This window comes from Coffea arabica, chromosome 3e (genome assembly GCF_036785885.1).
Source record: "Coffea arabica cultivar ET-39 chromosome 3e, Coffea Arabica ET-39 HiFi, whole genome shotgun sequence".
NCBI classification, from domain to species: domain Eukaryota; kingdom Viridiplantae; phylum Streptophyta; class Magnoliopsida; order Gentianales; family Rubiaceae; genus Coffea; species Coffea arabica.
In genome coordinates this window covers 5717270-5734873 of record NC_092315.1, presented here as the reverse complement: position 1 = coordinate 5734873, position 17604 = coordinate 5717270, and the positions used below count along the sequence as shown (strand labels likewise).

The window sequence follows — 17604 nt, the reverse complement described above, 5'->3', positions numbered from 1 at the left end:
GAATTTTTTTTTTGTTTTTTCGCCAAAAGCGGCGTCAACGGTACACGTCAATAAATTTTTTAAAACAACATTTTATTTTCTTTCTATGCCTAAAATACGTCATATTCAACTTGTTCGAATTCAATAACTAAAATTAGAATGCACGTGCAAAATAAGCATATATCTTTTGAGTATGTCACAAATTGGTCACAGATATATTAATATTCAAGATAGGTAAACGTAATTCATTGCACTGCCGAAACTTTAAACTGTGATGGATTATGTTTCCATTCGGATACCTTTATGGTAGGAAGCCCTTTGACCGTTCCTATCGTAGGAAGCCATACAGAGGTCGACACGTGTCTATGAATAATGAGGACCAAACGGACCCGTTATATTGCAATGCTAACGCGCCTGGAGGAGGAGCAAACAAAGTACAACTGAAGAATGGAAACGCATTTATATACAACTGAAGTACAAACGAAGTACAACTGAAGTATTATTACATAAACATATATATTATAATAACATGAACATCTAAAATACATTTATAAATATATTTATAAATAATATAAATATATTACTATATAAATTTAATCAATTTATAGCACATACGTTTCATTATTATACGGTCCTCTATTAATTAAATAATTATACTTTATATTTATACAATATATTATGCATGTGTATATAATAATTATAAATACAAATATAACTATATTTGTTATTAAAAAAATATTATAACGATTATAAATATATTATATAACTATAGTAATATCGTAATAAAAATATAATTAGTCCTTAAATATTTTAATTAATATATACATCACTATCATAATTATTCCAATTATTCATTCCCAAACTCTGTTCAGAAACGCCATATTAGATTGTCATGCTCACTTTTCGACAAATTAGTACAACAGTAACTGAATTCGTATGCGGTTTCGTGAGCATCACTCCATCAAATGTGCTTGCTACTTTATGGACGGTGATGTTAGTATCAAATACAAATTTTTATACTTTTTGGGAAACTGGGAAAATGGGCACTTTATGCAGCATACCCGTAAATGGGTAATAATTTATGAATAAACGGGTATAACATATTAAACCCACTTATTTGCCATTTACGCTGATTTTATCTAGTAAATAAATTAGTAATCCATCGGTGCCCTACAATTATGAAAAGGAGACCAGTGGTTGTGCATCCAACAAAGTTACATTTGTGTTGCTTTGTTTTGAAAGTTTAAAGTAAGGGGGGCAAGTGAGTTTCAGACCCAAAAAAAAAAAAGAGATAAGTTGAGATTTTTCAATATTTGTGAGTGCCAAGTAAAATTGATAGAAACCTCTGGGGAGGTTTATGAAATTATCCCAAACAAAAATTTAGAATGAATAAGTTGCTTTTTATAACAGTTCTAAAGGTTTCTTAAGATTTTATAAATTAGGTGTCTTGAGTTTGCAAAAATAATTTCTAGCATATGTTTGTAGTGGGAACGGAGTTTAAACTTGCTATAGGTTAGTTTCTACTGTTCCATTGTATCCTAAAGGGTAATTTGCCATTCAACCTAATTTTATTCTGATTTTATCCAACTAATAAATTAGCTTATGGAAAAAAAGGAAAATGGATAATTTATGGAGGAAAGCCATAAAGAACTGATGTTTTATTGGAGAACGGGTTTATTGTTATTTTATCCGATTACATAAATTTGTTTATGGAAAAATGGGTACTCTGTTCTTATAATGGATGAAAGCCATAAAGAGCTGGTGTTTTATTGGAGAATGGGTACTCTGTTCTTATAATGAAAAAATGGGTACTTTATTCTTATATAAATAAATTTGTTTATGGAAAAATGGGTACTCTATTCTTATAATGGAGGAAAGTCATAAAAAGCTGGTGTTTTATTGGACAACGGGTTTATTTTTTTTATCCGATAAATAAATTTGTTCATGGAAAAAATGGGTACTCTGTTCTTATAATGGAAGAAAATCATAAAGAGCTGATGTTTTATTAGAGAACGGGTTTATTGTTATTTTATTCGATAAATAAATTTGTTCATGAGAAAATGGGTACTCTGTTCTTATAATGGAGAAAAGCCATAAAGAGCTAGTCTTTTATGGAAAAGTGATACTTTACAGAAAGTGACCGCGAGCAAACTTTATGAAATTATCCAAAAAAAAATTTAGAATAAATTTGTTTGTTTTGAAAGTGGGTTTTAGATTGGGGACAACAACACCTATTCAAAATGGGTATTTTACTAGATTTTTATGGACATTTTACTCTCAAACATTCAATTTTTAATAAATATATGAATGTTTTTAAGTAAAATTAAAAAAGTATTACAGTAATTTCTTACAAAAAAAACTAGTAAATTATCTATTTAACATAAATTAAATATTTTTTTAAAAAAATATCCCATAAAGTACCAACTTTTTATGGCTTTTCTCTATTATATGAACCACGTACCAGGTTTTTATAGGTATTTTATTTTGAATCATTTAATTTATTTTAAATACATAAATATTTGCAAATAAAATTCAAAAGCCGTTACACAAATATTTTTACGAAAGGAAAACTAGCATGTTTTGTATTTAATATAAATGAAGTATTTGAAAGTAAAAAAAAATTGTCCATAACATACCAATTCTTTACGAGTTTTTTTCATTATATTAATAAGGAAAAATCGTTCAAAACGTCCCTCACATTTTGCAAAATAAATTTTTTCGTCCCTCATTTTTAAAAATGTAATTTTATATCCCTTATAAATTCACATTGGTCAAATTTGGTCCCTACTTAGGTTTCCGACTAGTTTTTTATCGGAATCCACCATGTGACTTGCATGTGATCATTTTTTAAGGGCAAAATTGTCAAATTAAATTTTATATAATTCGATTCATAATCCCTCACATTTCATAGAATAAATTTTTTCTCCCTTACATTTCACAAAATGAATTTTTTCATCCTTCACATTTTGCAAAATGAATTTTTTCATCTTTTATTGATCATGTGTGTGAATAATTTTTTTTTAATTCATGTATATATCTATTTGATTTCACTTGAACAATACAAATAGCATGTAAAATCAAATAGAGATATATTACATACTATTCGTACTACTCAAGTGAAATCAAATAGATATTTACATGTGTTTAAAAAAAATTGTTAGTTTTTCACTTATATTCATTTTCTTTTACTCGAAATTTGAAAATAAAGATGACATTTAATCCTAAATATTATCGTGTGTTTATATTGAATTAAATTTGGATAGAAAAAGTAAACAAAAGAAAAGTATGATAAAAAGAAATAAGTGATTGGCACTTTCAAATTTTAAGACAATCACAAGGCAAGTAATTTAACTGTTGGTCTTAAAAGTGTCGAGTAGAAATTTCAGATTTAAACTGATATTTGTTAGCATAATTATAGAATTCGAGTTAAGACCCAATAATTAGGCGACCTTATTATACAGCTCAATAAATAAATTATTACCAAAAGAGAAAGGTTACAAATATTGAATAGGTTCAAATGGTGAAATCATATAAATATATACGTGGGTTTCAAACAAAATTATTAGTTTTAAATCCCTATATATATATCTATTGAATAGCATGTGTATAGCGACGATTAGCATGTTTAGATGAAATTCAATAGAGATAAATTACATGTTATTCATATTGTTCAAGTAAAATCAAATAGACATATACGTGAGTTTATAGAAAAAAAGCTATTCATACACATGATCAATGAGGGATGAAAAAATTCATTTTGAAAAATGTGAAGGATGGAAAAATTCATTTCTTGAAATGTGAGGAATGAAACAATTCATTTTGTAAAATATTAAAGACGAAAAATTCATTATGTGAAATGTGAGGGACTATGAATCAGATTATACAAAAATTTGATTTGACAATTTTGTCCTTAAAAAATGATCACATGTAAGTCACATGGTGGATTCCAGCCAAAAACTAGTTGGAAATCTAGGTAGGAACCAAATTTAGTCAATATAAATTTGTAAGGGACGTAAAATTACATTTTTAAAAGTGAGGGACAACAAAAGTTAATTTATAAAATGTGAGGGACATTTTGAATGATTTTCTGTATTAATAAACTACTAGCTATTTATGAGCATTTTACTTTGAATCAATTAATTTATATTAAATACATAAATATTTATAAGTGAAATTCAAAAAGTGTTACACTAATATTATTACGAGAGGGAAACTTGTAGGTTTTGTATTTAACATAAATTAAATACGTGAAAGTTAAAAAAAAAAAGAAATTACCCACTTTTTACTAATTCTTTACGAGTTTCTTCTATTATATGAATAAAGTACTAACTATTTATAGGCATTTTACTCTGAATCATATAATTTATGTTAAATACATAAATATTTGTAAGTAAAATTGAAAAAGTGATACACTAATATTTTTACAAAAGGAAAACTAGTAGGTTTTGTATTTAACATAAATTAAATACGTGTACACTATATTAGTATAACTGTATTACTAAATGTATTAGTACAAATGTATTACTAAATTTAGTATAACTAATTCATAATTTTTATTAATAAGCATGTATACTTAATACTACAATTCATATTATCAATTAAATTACCTACACCCCTGCACATTATATATTACACATAGCTAATAATATTATTATTCTAAGTTTGTAACTAATCAAATTAAATATTATATATGATAAAAGAAAATTATAAAAATTTTGTAATATTAATATAACTATGTATTAATATACTATACACAAATATTATATTACTATAGGCCCGCAGAGCATGACACATGGTCAAGAAGGCCTTTATGCTGACGGAGATGTTTTGTTGAAGTGGAAACACGCGTGGACTAATATAACCAAAATGCCGTGTCCGGATGGTTAAAGTGCAAACGCGCGTGGACAGATGGAACCAGAATATCGTGTCCGGATGCAGATCATCCGATTACCAAGGAATACTGTACGCTGTTGACCTTTTAGGATAGTAGAGGAAGGGATAATTGCAGGATTGAACCAGAGGTACACAACATTTGCAAATTAAGTCGTAACGAATGGAAATATGCGACAACTGACTGTAAATGTAATTGTGTGTCAAGAAAGAAAGGAATTTACAGCTTGATGATAATTTTAAATTTGCCACGTGCGGTGGAGAAGAAGTGGGAAGAGCAAAAAATGGGAGGTGAATGTATTGGTTGGGCATCAAATTAAAATAGAAAACGATTCACACATATGTATAATATGTTTGTTTGGTACCCAAATGTTCAACATAAGCATCCGATTTAGCTTTCGGTTGTATGTTCTTCATTCAAATCAGTTTTGTAACGGATTTGAAAACATCGAAATATCATTAATGGCTTTTGATTTACATCGACACTGAATATATGAAATTGAAGCCGACGTATACTTTGTAAAAGTACGTAGTTGCAATTGTCGTATTGGAAAAATAGGAAAGAAATGTTGTTAGACTACAGTTAAGTATCAAAAATTGTATTTGCTACTAACATCACTGTCCATAAAATTAACATGCACATTTTATGGACTGATGCTCAGGATATGGCGTATGAATTCAGTTACCGTTGTATTAATTTGTCGAAAAGTGAGCATGACAATTTAATGTGGCGTTTCAGAATAGCGTTTGGGAAGGGAGAATTGGAATAATTATGATAGTGATGCATATGTTAATTAAAATATTTAAGGACTAATTATATTTTTATTACAATATTAGTATAGTTATATAATATATTTATAATCGTTATAATATTTTCATAATAACAAATATAGTTATGTTTGTATTTATAATTATTATATACATATGTATAATATATTGTATAAATATATAGTATAATCATTTCATTAATAGAGGACCGTATATTTATGAAACATATGTGTTATAAATTGATTAAATTTATATAGTAATATAATTATATTATTTATAATATATTTATATATGTATATTAGATGTTCATGTATTATAATATTTGTGTATAGTATATTAATATATAGTTATATTAATATTACAAAATTTTTATAATTTTCTTTTATCATATATAATATTTAATTTGGTTAGTTACAAACTTAGAATAATGATATTATTAGCTATGTGTAATATATAATGTGCAGGGGTGTAGGTAATTTAATTGATAATATGAATTGTAATACGAGCTGGTGTTTTATTGGAAAGTGGGTTTTGTTTACTTTATCCCATAAATAAATGTGTTTACGGGTTTATGGTTGCACAATTCTTATAATGGAGGAAAGTCATAAAGAGCTGGTGTTTTATTGAAAAACTGGTTAATTTTTATTTTATCCCATAAGTAATTGTGTTAACAAGTTTATGGGTACTTTGTTCTTATAATAGAAGAAACCCATAAAGAGCCGGTGTTTTATTGGGCAAATGGGTTTTTTTTTTATTTTATCCCTTAAATAAATGTGTTTACGGGTTTATGGGCACTTTGTTCTTATAATGGAGGAAAGCCAGAAAAAGCGGGTATTTTATTGAAAAACGGGTTAATTTTTATTTTATCCCATAAGTAAATGTGTTTATGGATTTATAGGTACTCTGTTCTTATAATGGAGGAAAACCATAAACAGCTGATGTTTTATTGGAAAACGGGTTTATTCTATTTTATCCCATAAATAAATGCATTTACGGGTACTCTGTTCTTATAATGGAGGAAAGCCATAAAGAGTTGGTCTTTTATGGGAAATTGATACTTTACAGAAAGTAATCGCGATTTGGTTTATGAAATTATCCCAAAAAAAAAATTTATAACGTGTCATGCTCTGCTTGCCTCTATTAATATAATATTTGTGTATAGTATATTAATATTATAAAATTTTTATAATTTTCTTTTATCATATATAATATTTAATTTGATTAGTTACAAACTTCAAATAATAATATTATTAGCTATGTGTAATATATAATGTGCAGGGGTGTAGGTAATTTAATTGATAATATGAATTGTAGTATTAAGTATACATGCTTATTAATAAAAATTATGAATTAGTTATACTAAATTTAGTAATACATTTAATAATACAGTTATACTAATATAGTATACACGTATTTACTTTATGTAAATACAAAACCTACTAGTTTTCCTTTCGTAAAAACATTAGTGTATCACTTTTTAAATTTTACTTACAAACATTTATGTATTTAACATAAATTATATGATTTAGAGTAAAATGCCTATAAATAGCAAGTATTTTATTCATATAATAGAAGAAACCCGTAAAGAGATAGTAAAAAGTGGGTAATTTCTTTTTTTACTTTCACATATTTAATTTATGTTAAATACAAAACCTACTAGTTTCCCTTTCGTAATAATATTAGTGTAACACTTTTTGAATTTCACTTATAAACATTTATGTATTTAATATAAATTAATTGATTCAAAGTAAAATGCTCATAAATAGCTAGTAGTTTATTCATATAATGGAAGAAACTCGTAAAGAATTGGTATGTTATGGACAATTTTTTTTTTACTTTCAAATACTTCATTTATATTAAATACAAAACATGCTAATTTTCCTTTCGTAAAAATATTTGTGTAACGGCTTTTGAATTTTATTTGCAAATATTTATGTATTTAACATAAATTAAATGATTCAGAATAAAATACCTATAAAAACCTGGTATTTGGTTCATGTAATAGAGAAAAGCCATGAAGAGATGGTACTTTATGGGATATTTCTTTTTTAAAAAATATTTAATTTATGTTAAATAGATAACCTACTAGTTTTTTTTTTTGTAAGAAATTATTGTAACACTTTTTGAATTTTACTAAAAACATTCATATATTTATTATAAATTGAATGTTTGAGCGTAAAATATCCACAAAAAACTAGTATTTTGAATAGGTAATGCCCATTTGCCCATATGAAGTTTATTAATTGTTAATTATTTTGTAATGTTTTGTCATTCCTTTGCTAATACTACTTTGGTAATACAAAAGATAAATCTGGTACAAATCTTTCTCCACGCGCATTACCACTGCCACATGACGGCTCCGTTTGGTGCTTTTTGACCAAATGCACGTGTCCAACGCTGCATGGCTTCCTACGGTAGCAGTCTTCCTACCATAAAGGTTTCCGTTTCTTCCATTCCTATTGCCATCAGATATAATTATTAGAATACACATGCAAAACAAGCATATATCTTTTGAATATGTCACAAAATGGTCACATATATGTCAATATTCAAGATATGTAAAGCATTACTCTATGTAATTAATTGCGCTGCTGAAACTTTAAACAGCAATAGATTATATGTCCATTCCAACGTTCATTTTGTTAATTCGAATTGTTAGGAGAAGGGGAGAAGTTGAGGAATCAGGAGTTAAGTGATCGAATCAAGTGAATCAATATTAAACAACCAATGATGTTAGCATATTGGTACAAATACACAATCAAAAAATCAATTAGATAATGTGCAAGCAAGGATCATGTAAAAATGTATTGAGATGACTAAAATATCTCTTCTTTTACTCACCATTTTTGTTCTCCATACCTCCTATAATTTAGAACACTTTAACTTCAATTTGACAAGTTTAACTTTAAAAGCAAATTGAGTCTAGAACTAAATTCATATGACCTGTTTGAAGAAATAAAGAAATTAAAGCCGCGGACTAAAATTAGAGCATCTATAGTTGTCGAAAACATCCCAAGGGTCAAAATCAAATACTCAAAAAAGTTTTGGGCATCAATGGCTAATTATTGTTTGTTTCATTTCCTCTTTTCTTACAGGCTGCCGTCTTTTCTGCTCACTTCGTTGTCTTCCCGATACCACGTCCTAAGACCATCTAAAAATCGATCTTTTGACCTAAATCCACTCCCAAAATCTTTCCTAAAATCCCGAAAAAAGAGAAGGGAAAAAGGTCCAAATCCCATAAAGAAACGAGTACAATCTTGCTCTGAAATATCTTTCACGTCCACGAAAAATAAAGCAACCAATAGGATCTGCATAAACTCCTGAAACTTCAGGCAATGATAAAAGAGCTTTGAGCTAAAAATCTTGCTTCTTATTCAATGGCAACCTCTCAAAAAGGCAAGTTTTTTACACTTCATTTGCTTTTATTACTTTACTTATGTTGTATTATGCGGGTTCTTGCGAAATCAAATTCAGCAGAAATTGTAACTGATACTGAAAATGAGCATGTTATTGAACATAAACCTGAGGTTAGTGATGCTTTAGATGTACTGAAACGGCAGGAAATTCAACTGGAAAAGATGGAAGAGCTAGTGAAAAGTTTCACTGAACTGTTATCTAGATTAGAATCAAAGTTATCAGATTGCTCAAAAGTTAAATATCCCATTGATAGAAAGCAAGATACTGTGCAAGAATATGGTGAGGTTGATGGAGATGGGAGTGTTGAGAAGATTCTAGATGGAAAGTTAGACAGTAGTGTTAAAAATGGAGATAGTGTAGGGGTGGTGTCGGTTACGAAGTTTAGTCCTTTTTGGTCTGAGAAATTTCAATTTGTGTCAGCTGTGAAAGTTGGATCAAATCCCACTTGTATTAATGTGTTGCCATACCGGGATTTTGAGGGGTTCAGTAAGTATGTTCTGGTTGGAGATGATTCGGGTAGAGTGTATGCTTTAGCAAGAAATGGAGATGTTTTATGTCAGTTTGACACGTTGTCCAGATCGCCTACTACTGCTATGGTATCCTACATGTCGGTTTATAAGAATGAGAGCATAGTTGTCACAGGGCACGAGGATGGTGCCATTTTGATGCATCGGGTTTGGGAAGATTCAACTGGGGATGAATGGAACTCACTTCGGATGGATGGTATTGTGAAGTTTGACGTTCCTCAAGCTGGTGATAGCGTTTCACCAGTCACTATCTTGGAAGTGCATCATGTTGGGCGGAAGAGGTATATTTTGTCTACAGATTTGAGGGGCAAGATCAGGGTGTTCAGGGATAATGGGACAGTTTATGGCTTGGCTTCACCATCAAGCAGGCCACTGGCATTCTTGAAGCAGAGACTTCTCTTTTTGACAGAAACTGGTGCTGGGTCATTAGATTTAAGGACCATGAAGATTAGAGAATCTTTCTGTGAAGGTTTGAACGTTTCTGTGGTGAGACGCTATGTTTTTGATGCCACAGAGAGGTCAAAAGCATACGGTTTTACTTCAGAAGGTGATCTGATACATGTACTGTTGCTCGGTGACATAATGAACTTCAAATGTAGGGTTAGATCCAAGAGGAAGTTTGATATGGGAGAGCCTCTAACATTTCAAGCAATCAAAGGGTACTTGCTTATTGGTGATGCGGAGAAGATCTATGTGTATAATGTGTCTTCCCAGCATTATGTTAGGGCTGGCGGACCAAAACTTCTGTTCTCTGCAAGCTTTGATGGGATTGTAGCATCATTTCTGAACCAACAGCAAAGAAAAATAGATGACAAAAAAGGGTTTGTGAGACCAGTAGTAGCAAGTAACAATGAAAGACTAGTTGTTCTCAGTCTTGGAAGCGGCTATGTGGCGATGTATCATTCCAACCTTCCAGTTTTCAGAAGCGAGTTCAATACGATGCAATGGACGAGTCCTGTTCTGTTTTTTATTCTTTTCCTTTTTGGAGCATGGCATTTCTTTGCCCACAAGAAGGAATCTCTTACCTCTTGGGGGCCAGATGATCCTTTCAGTTCCACGTCAGTGACAACCGGAGCTCCATTGGGATCTGGCTCAGGCGATAGATCATTCACTGATTCTTCGAGGAATGCTGATATGGTTGATTCGAGGGGTAATGGTATACGAGACACATCAAGAAGATATGCCTCTCCTTCCCAATATCCTGGAGGATCAGTTAATTCTTACAGGCGTGGTGGTGGAACAGATCCGAATTCCATATCTTCTGCTGTTGAACCAAATTTTAGAACAAACCAAGAACTGAAATATAGAGGATCAAATCCAGAAAGCACAGGCTTTCCTAAAAGAAGAGAGAGCTTATTTGTAAACAGTCAAGCTGTGGATGAAAACAATTAAGCTGCAAAATCAACTGCATTCTGCACTGGCAATCGTTGTATCATTAATTTATGATGAAAAAGGAATAACTGTTGGCTGCTGTGTCCAAAAACGTTGAATCAAAGAATGAATGTAGCTTGATTTTCCGCTTGAATGACTGCATTGCATCTTGTTTCGTGCATGTCACAGGGGAGCTGAATATTTGCAAGGACTGCTTTTCTTTTCTTTTTTTTTTTGCCACTTCATAATTTTGTACACTCATTCCCAACAGTCCCAAACTACTCTCTTTTTTAAGTATTACCCTATAATTAGATAAGAATAAAAATACTAAGTTAGGCACTAAACATGTTAAATAAGTGAGAAAAAGATAAAACTATTGGGAAAATGAGTTGATCAATATTCTAGTAGATAGGAGATGTGAAATAGGCAAAGTTGGTGGAGAAAATCTTCATATGTTGGTGGACCCTTTTTTTTTTTTTTTTTTTTTTTTAATGGTAATGTGAAGAAAGTTTCTATTATTAGAAAGTCGTTCAGATATATAGTAGATGGACGTTTGATGCACTAATTCGAACATCTGCTTGTATACATTTTTCGCTATGTCAATAAAATATTAATATTTACACAAATAGATATTCTTGTGAAATATTAAAAAAAAAGCAGCAAATTAACATATATATTAAGTCATCAATATAAATTTAAAAACTTTCAAATGGAATAATAATATGAGAATAAGTACTTACAATATCAACAACTATCGAAAATAGAAATAAAGAAATATATATATCTTAAAAAAAAAAACTGTTCAACACAGCAGTGTTGTAGTAAATTAAATAAAACAGAAAGATCTTTTAAATTTATCAAAAACACGTCACATTTATATCTAGGAAACTTCTATTTGAATAACTAAAATGTTAAAATTAAAAAAAAAAAAAAAAGAAAAAATTCTCCATAAATCAAATGGCAAAAAATAACAACAAAAATATGATTTTCTATTAGAATAATTTTATCAGGTGCACCGTAGTGCGATGGATTTGCCTTTTGGGAGAGGCAGCCTCGGGGGATATTCAAAGGCAACCTCAATAATATACATGCTCCACAAGAAATCATCTGATATGTTTGTAGCTGCATTGGCCGTGAGAAACCATCTGATAGAGAGCATCAAGTTTCGGTATTCAACTTTTCTAAAAGTATCTGGTTCAAAAGTTTTGGATTTGCCTTGCCCTTTGATGCTTTCATTACCTGACCATTTGGATGGTGATGTAAAAAAAAAGCACTGCACAAGTACATAAAATCATTAAAATAAAAGAAACAACTACATTCTGCAGGAATACCTGGCCCGCAAAATAGCCCTGTAGCTTGGTTTTGCCACCACGGTACTGTTTCAGCTGCTCTGGATTATCAGCGAGGACTTTATCCACCATTTTTTCTATCTCACTGCGGTCTACAATCTGGCTTATGAAACAAGGTGAATAGAACATCAAGTTGGTATAGCAATCTTAAAGACTAAGGCAGGCTCATCAAAGCATCTTGTATACCCAAGTACTAATCAATTCTAGGCTCTCAAACCCATCCTTCTACACCAAAATACTACATCTTCTATACCCATTTTTGCTATCTCACTGCACATCTACAATCTGGTTTAAATACAGTCGTACTCACAGCTCATATCTGCAGCATTTTCACTCCAACTAACGTGCTGATTCTAGGAAGTTTGGATCAAATATTTTTAAGCTCAACTCGATTAAACATGAAAAAGTGCACTCTACCTGGAACTTTGTGCCAGAATACTACAGCTGACCTTTTGAGGAATACAATGAAGTCACTAAAACAAGTTACGGAAAAGGCACCAAGACATGAACGAAATTTAGGGGCTCTGGGTCACTGTACTGAAATTTAAGGTTCACTCATGTAATATCTTAAATTATTTTCTTTGTTATCTTTGTTAATTTAGGATGTCAATTTGTTTGCAGATTTGATGGAAAGTGCTATGTCCTATTTCTGGGTATGTTGATACAGAAGAAATAAATGGTCTAGTGCTGAAAAAGTGACCAGGCTCTCAAGCAACTAAATGTTCCTAATTGTCGAAAACTCTGGTTGGTCCCCTTTAACTTAATTCCAAATGTGAATGCTTAATCAATCTTCATTTAGCCACAATCACATTTTGGTTCTCTTATATTCCTTGTCTTGTCAAACATTTTGTTTAGGTAGGGAAAATTTACCGAATTTCCCATATAAGCTTTACCTACACGTCTGTCAGAATGCCACAATTGCCTGTTTTATGTTGTGTCATAATTTGGTGGTACTTTCGCAGTCCAATTATAGTATGACACGAGATGGACCTCTGATCATGCCATGCCAACTAGTACGTCACTCTGTTTTTTGCTAGTTTGTTATTGTGCCTTGTTTGGATTGCTGAAGTTCCTTATTCAGCTTATTTATTGAAAGAGAGGGGCTATACATCCATCCATTCCAAATCCAAACCTCATAGTAATTGTTTTTCGCTTGGACATCCAAACACTTTCCACAACTCGCCTGGGAGTGGGGATTTTCCCAATCCATTCCCAAGCAGGTATGATGAATGTACTAACTTAGATGTGAAAGAGCATAAACAATAACAAAGATGTCTGTAGTTATGTCCAGAAACATGAAAAAATCACTATGTTTTATTATAATACTACCTATAGTCACACAACATGCAATAATCTCAAAAAATTAGAGAATCAAATCTCTAAGAGGCAAGTGTATGAAACGGAACAGTGCTTTGACTCCAGTGTTACAGAGCATGAAAATGGAAGCTCTTACTCTGTGCTGAGGAAGTCAACTATAGTGAAGCATAAAAAGTAATGTAAACTGACTTGCCTGAACCAAATCCTTTTCTTTTATTAATCCTTGCACTGTCCCGCCCTTGGCCATTAGTTCAAATAATATCTGCAATTTTATGATAGAAACTTAATTGAAATAGCTGAATCTGATGACAAAAATAAAAAGAAGAAGGTTGAGTCAGTATGACATGCAAATCTTCCCACCCAACATTGAGGTGTGGCTTTTCCAGCATTGCTTTAGGCTATTTCTTAATGCATGGCTGAATTAGATTGTTGGTCATATGCAGGCCTCGGTAAGTGCATCAATCATGGGTCCTAAGATAGCTACTTATAAAGGGGAAGAGCAACAGGAGAAAGGGAGAAGAAGTAGGCCGCTGAAGAACATATGAAACCACTCCAATAAGCTAAATGAAGTTTTAAAACTCTATCAGAACTTTTGCTATTTAATGGTTAGAAAAGACAAAAGGGCTGAATGTTCCAATTTAGATATCATTTAAAGAAGAAAAATTTTCTTTCTTTTTTTTTTGGGGGGGGGGGGGGGGGGGGGGGTGTGTTGGGTTGGGTGGTAAGGGGGGGAGAGATTGTAAGTAGGAGGTTTTAGGTTCAAGAACTCCTACTTATAGATATATAACTAACACATCCCAACAGATAGCCACAACCAATACATAGGAAGATATGTCCAACTAATGCCAATTATGAATAATTTTACCTCTTTGCCAATCTTTCCGCTGATAGTTCCACCTTTAATTGAAGCAATAAGCTCACCCAACTCCAGAGGAGTAAGTTTGATCTCACTGATGGACAACTTTTCATTTTTCATGTATGCAGCTATGTCGCCCATTATCCAATTTGCGGCCAACTTAATATCAGCCGCACTTGCTATTGTTGCATCAAAAAATTCTGCAACCTTGAAAAAGCAATTTACAAAACAAAAAACAGGCTCAGATAATCCAAACTTGTGATATTGTTGAAGGAGGGTATACCAAGGGTAGCATTAATGATTAATCATGAACATGAATTTAGCTTCATTTTCATTCTTCCATACAAGGAACTGTGGATGAAATCTACATCTTGATTGCTCAGTACATATCAAAGTAAGCTTAGCTCTGAATTTAGATTTGAGAAGGGAACGAAGACGAAGAAGAAAAGAAGATGCCTCAACTTCCATAAAAGGATGTATAGTTAGATTTCCAGGTAGCTAAACGACCAACAAATAATATATAAAAAAACGACGAGCAGAACTTACATTAATGTCATTGGCCAGGAACAGAACATCCTGCATGCTGAGACCCATATTCTCATACCTCCGACGTTTTATTTCTGGAAGCTCAGGTAAAGAACTCCGAATACCATCAAGATATTCCTCAGTAAGGGTAACTCCGGGAAGATCAGGCTCTGGAAAGTAACGATAGTCGGAAAGTCCTTCCTTTTTTCTCATTGTAATGGTTTTCTAGAGGTAGTCAAAAAAAAAAAAGTTAGAACATATCAGTGGACAACAAGACCTCCATAGAACTAGTTTTGCAATAATTAAATACATAACCTGAGCGCCTTCTTCCCAAAGACGAGTTTCCTGGACAATTTGATCAGCCTGACCTTGACTGTGAAGTTGCACTTGTCTTGAAATCTCAAAATCGATGGCTCTACTAACTGATGAGAATGAGTTCAGATTTTTTATCTCAACCTGTTGATGTAGGTGTAGACAGGTGAGGTGCCAGAACCAATCAGTTCTTTGAACCAAAGCATAAAGCATTACACCCTATTCGCTTACTTGGAGCAGCTTCACAGTATATAGACAAGAAGTTAACAGGAATCTTATACATTGACTGGACTGAAATCTACTCGAAGCATCTTCCCTCGTGGAGAAGAATGATCAATCGTAAGACAAACATTTGGAGAACAAGCATTTAGAGATGAAACTTCTTGAGGCAATTTGCTAAGAGTTATAAAAAAGGGGCAAAACTCCATTTGACACTATCCAATACTCGTTTGATAAGATCTCCACTTTAGGTATATTGCTATACCTGAACTGCTCTGGTCTTGGAGAAAATAGTCAAAGTGAATACTAGCAAGAAAGTTCACAAGGGATGAGGTGAGAAATGGGCCTATGTCTTATCTCTTATAATTATTTAATAAAATGACAAAAGATTAGCACCTGTTTACCTTTGTACCAAATTCTTGCTGCCCAATTGGACGGATTGAGATATTGACGTCACAACGCAGTGATCCTTCTTGCATATTACCATTACTAACTCCCAAGTATCTAACTAACCTCTGCAATTCTGCAGCATATTCTGCGGCTTCAATACCAGTTCTCATATCAGGTTCTGAAACAATCTCAAGCAATGGCACCCCAGCCCTATTCAAATCCACCTGCACTAGAAAACACAAATCCTTGTTACAAGCAAGCTTTCATAAAAGAAGCACGATTCTCATTCAATGCCAGTGTTAAAATTTGTAACATGCAAACTACCACCTACACCCTAATACACTAGAAGCAAAATGACAAGCTCAGTCAAACAAATGCAAATATGCAATGCAACAAGATTAATAACAGACACAAAGCTAAAACTATCTCAGTAGTAAATGGCTCATCAAACCAATTTAATAGATGGTTTGACGGTGTTATAGTCTCCAATACCGAATCAGTCCAACAGATATGATCAAATAATTGCCTGAGAATAATTCCCAGTGCCAGTATGAAGCAACTTCCCCGCATCCTCTTCCATATGAACCCTGGTAATCCCAAACTTTCTGTGCCCACCACCAAACTCAACAGGAAGATCAACATCAACATAACCACCACTTGCAATTGGAACATCAAACTGAGATATCTGGTACCCTTTTGGCAGGTCAGGATAAAAATACTGTTTCCTATCAAATTTCGAATCCATAGACAGTTTACAGTTAAGGGCAAGGCCTAATTTCACTGCATATTCTACAACCTTGGAGTTCAAAACTGGCAATGCCCCAGGCAGCCCCATACAAACAGGGCAAATGCTAGTATTGGGTTGAGCCCCATAACTATAAGGGCAGCCACAAAATGCCTTAGTTGAAGTGTTAAGCTGCACATGAGTCTCTATCCCTATGATTGCCTCATAGTCTTTCAACAACTTATCAGGTGATTTTCTGTAGGTTTTTGGTACAACTTTTGAATCACCAGATTGCTGCTTTTCTTGTGTAGCAAATTGGGTTTGCGTGCTTCCCATAGTGCAGTAAAAAAACCCATTTTTCCTTGCAAAATATGCTGATGGATAGTGGACTAAGGGGCAGGTTTTTATCCCTCTGAAAAATGTTAAAGCCATGGTACAAACTAATTCAATCCACTCTGAAATTCAAGCAACGCCAAAATTATACCTGCATAGCAGTAAGTAGAATGCCTATGAGCAAAAAAGATTGGAACTTTGCCGAAAATATTATCAAGAAAAGGATGAAAAAGACCTAAAGTTTATAACTTGAGCTATTAAAGAGATGAAAAGGCAAAAATTTACTAGAAAGTTGTGAATATATATGTTTTCTTACTAGAATTAAATAAGCCCCATATCAGAAAGATTGAGGACTAAACAGTCTGCAGCCAGTGGTGGCACTGGACAGATAAAAGAGGGAATTCGTATCTCCTCCCATTTTCGTTCCGGGGTTCAATTTTTTTCTCTAAATTGTTTAATCTGACCGCATCATAGCACGTCCCGTGGTCGTGCCGGAGTGGTTATCGGGCATGACTAGAAATCATGTGGGCTCTGCCCGCGCAGGTTCGAATCCTGCCGACCACGTTTAAGTTTTCCCTTTTACTCTTCTCTATCTCTCAGTCTCTCTTTTACCAAAATTTTCATGTT

At 32.4% G+C, this 17604-nt stretch overlaps 2 protein-coding genes and 1 non-coding gene across 5 annotated transcripts; 2 read left to right on the top strand and 1 right to left on the bottom strand.

Annotated features, from left to right (window-relative positions):
- The first annotated feature begins 8746 nt into the window (after positions 1 to 8746).
- On the top strand, positions 8747 to 11106 carry LOC113736353 (uncharacterized membrane protein At1g75140-like). Of its 2 annotated transcripts, XM_072084570.1 has the most exons (2): positions 8747 to 9033; positions 9198 to 11106. In XM_072084570.1, exon 2 carries the CDS (start codon positions 9216 to 9218, stop codon positions 10971 to 10973), a length of 1758 nt encoding a protein of 585 aa, XP_071940671.1. In that variant the 5' UTR covers positions 8747 to 9033; positions 9198 to 9215; the 3' UTR covers positions 10974 to 11106. The 2 variants fall into 2 exon arrangements, with proteins under 2 accessions (XP_071940671.1, XP_027119088.1); XM_027263287.2 differs by having other exon boundaries at positions 8747 to 11106.
- Positions 11107 to 11920: 814 nt separating this feature from the next.
- Positions 11921 to 17409, bottom strand: LOC113736232 (glutamyl-tRNA(Gln) amidotransferase subunit B, chloroplastic/mitochondrial). Of its 2 annotated transcripts, none has more exons than XM_027263110.2 (9): positions 17294 to 17409; positions 16447 to 17128; positions 15935 to 16144; positions 15315 to 15455; positions 15021 to 15224; positions 14484 to 14681; positions 13812 to 13880; positions 12284 to 12400; positions 11921 to 12191 (listed from the first exon to the last, which is right to left on the bottom strand). In XM_027263110.2, the coding sequence occupies exons 2-9, from the start codon at positions 17074 to 17076 to the stop codon at positions 12111 to 12113; spliced, it is 1650 nt and encodes a 549-aa protein (XP_027118911.1). In that variant the 5' UTR covers positions 17077 to 17128; positions 17294 to 17409; the 3' UTR covers positions 11921 to 12110. The 2 variants fall into 2 exon arrangements, with proteins under 2 accessions (XP_027118911.1, XP_071940672.1); XM_072084571.1 differs by having other exon boundaries at positions 17213 to 17329.
- Positions 17410 to 17459: 50 nt separating this feature from the next.
- On the top strand, positions 17460 to 17541 carry TRNAS-AGA (transfer RNA serine (anticodon AGA)). The gene has a single exon. It is a non-coding gene; the product is annotated as a tRNA-Ser (tRNA).
- Positions 17542 to 17604: the final 63 nt, after the last annotated feature.

Excerpts from the sequence above, each read along its gene's own strand:
- LOC113736353 (XM_027263287.2), top strand. The coding sequence starts at position 9,015 with ATGGCAACCTCTCAAAAAGGCAAGTTTTTTACACTTCATTTGCTTTTA.
- LOC113736232 (XM_027263110.2), bottom strand. The coding sequence starts at position 17,076 with ATGGCTTTAACATTTTTCAGAGGGATAAAAACCTGCCCCTTAGTCCAC. Across the intron at positions 16,145-16,446 it reads GCACTGGGAATTATTCTCAG|GTGGATTTGAATAGGGCTGG; the intron begins GCAATTATTTGA and ends TTTCTAGTGCAG. Across the intron at positions 15,225-15,314 it reads TTTGGGAAGAAGGCGCTCAG|AAAACCATTACAATGAGAAA; the intron begins GTTATGTATTTA and ends GACTACCTCTAG.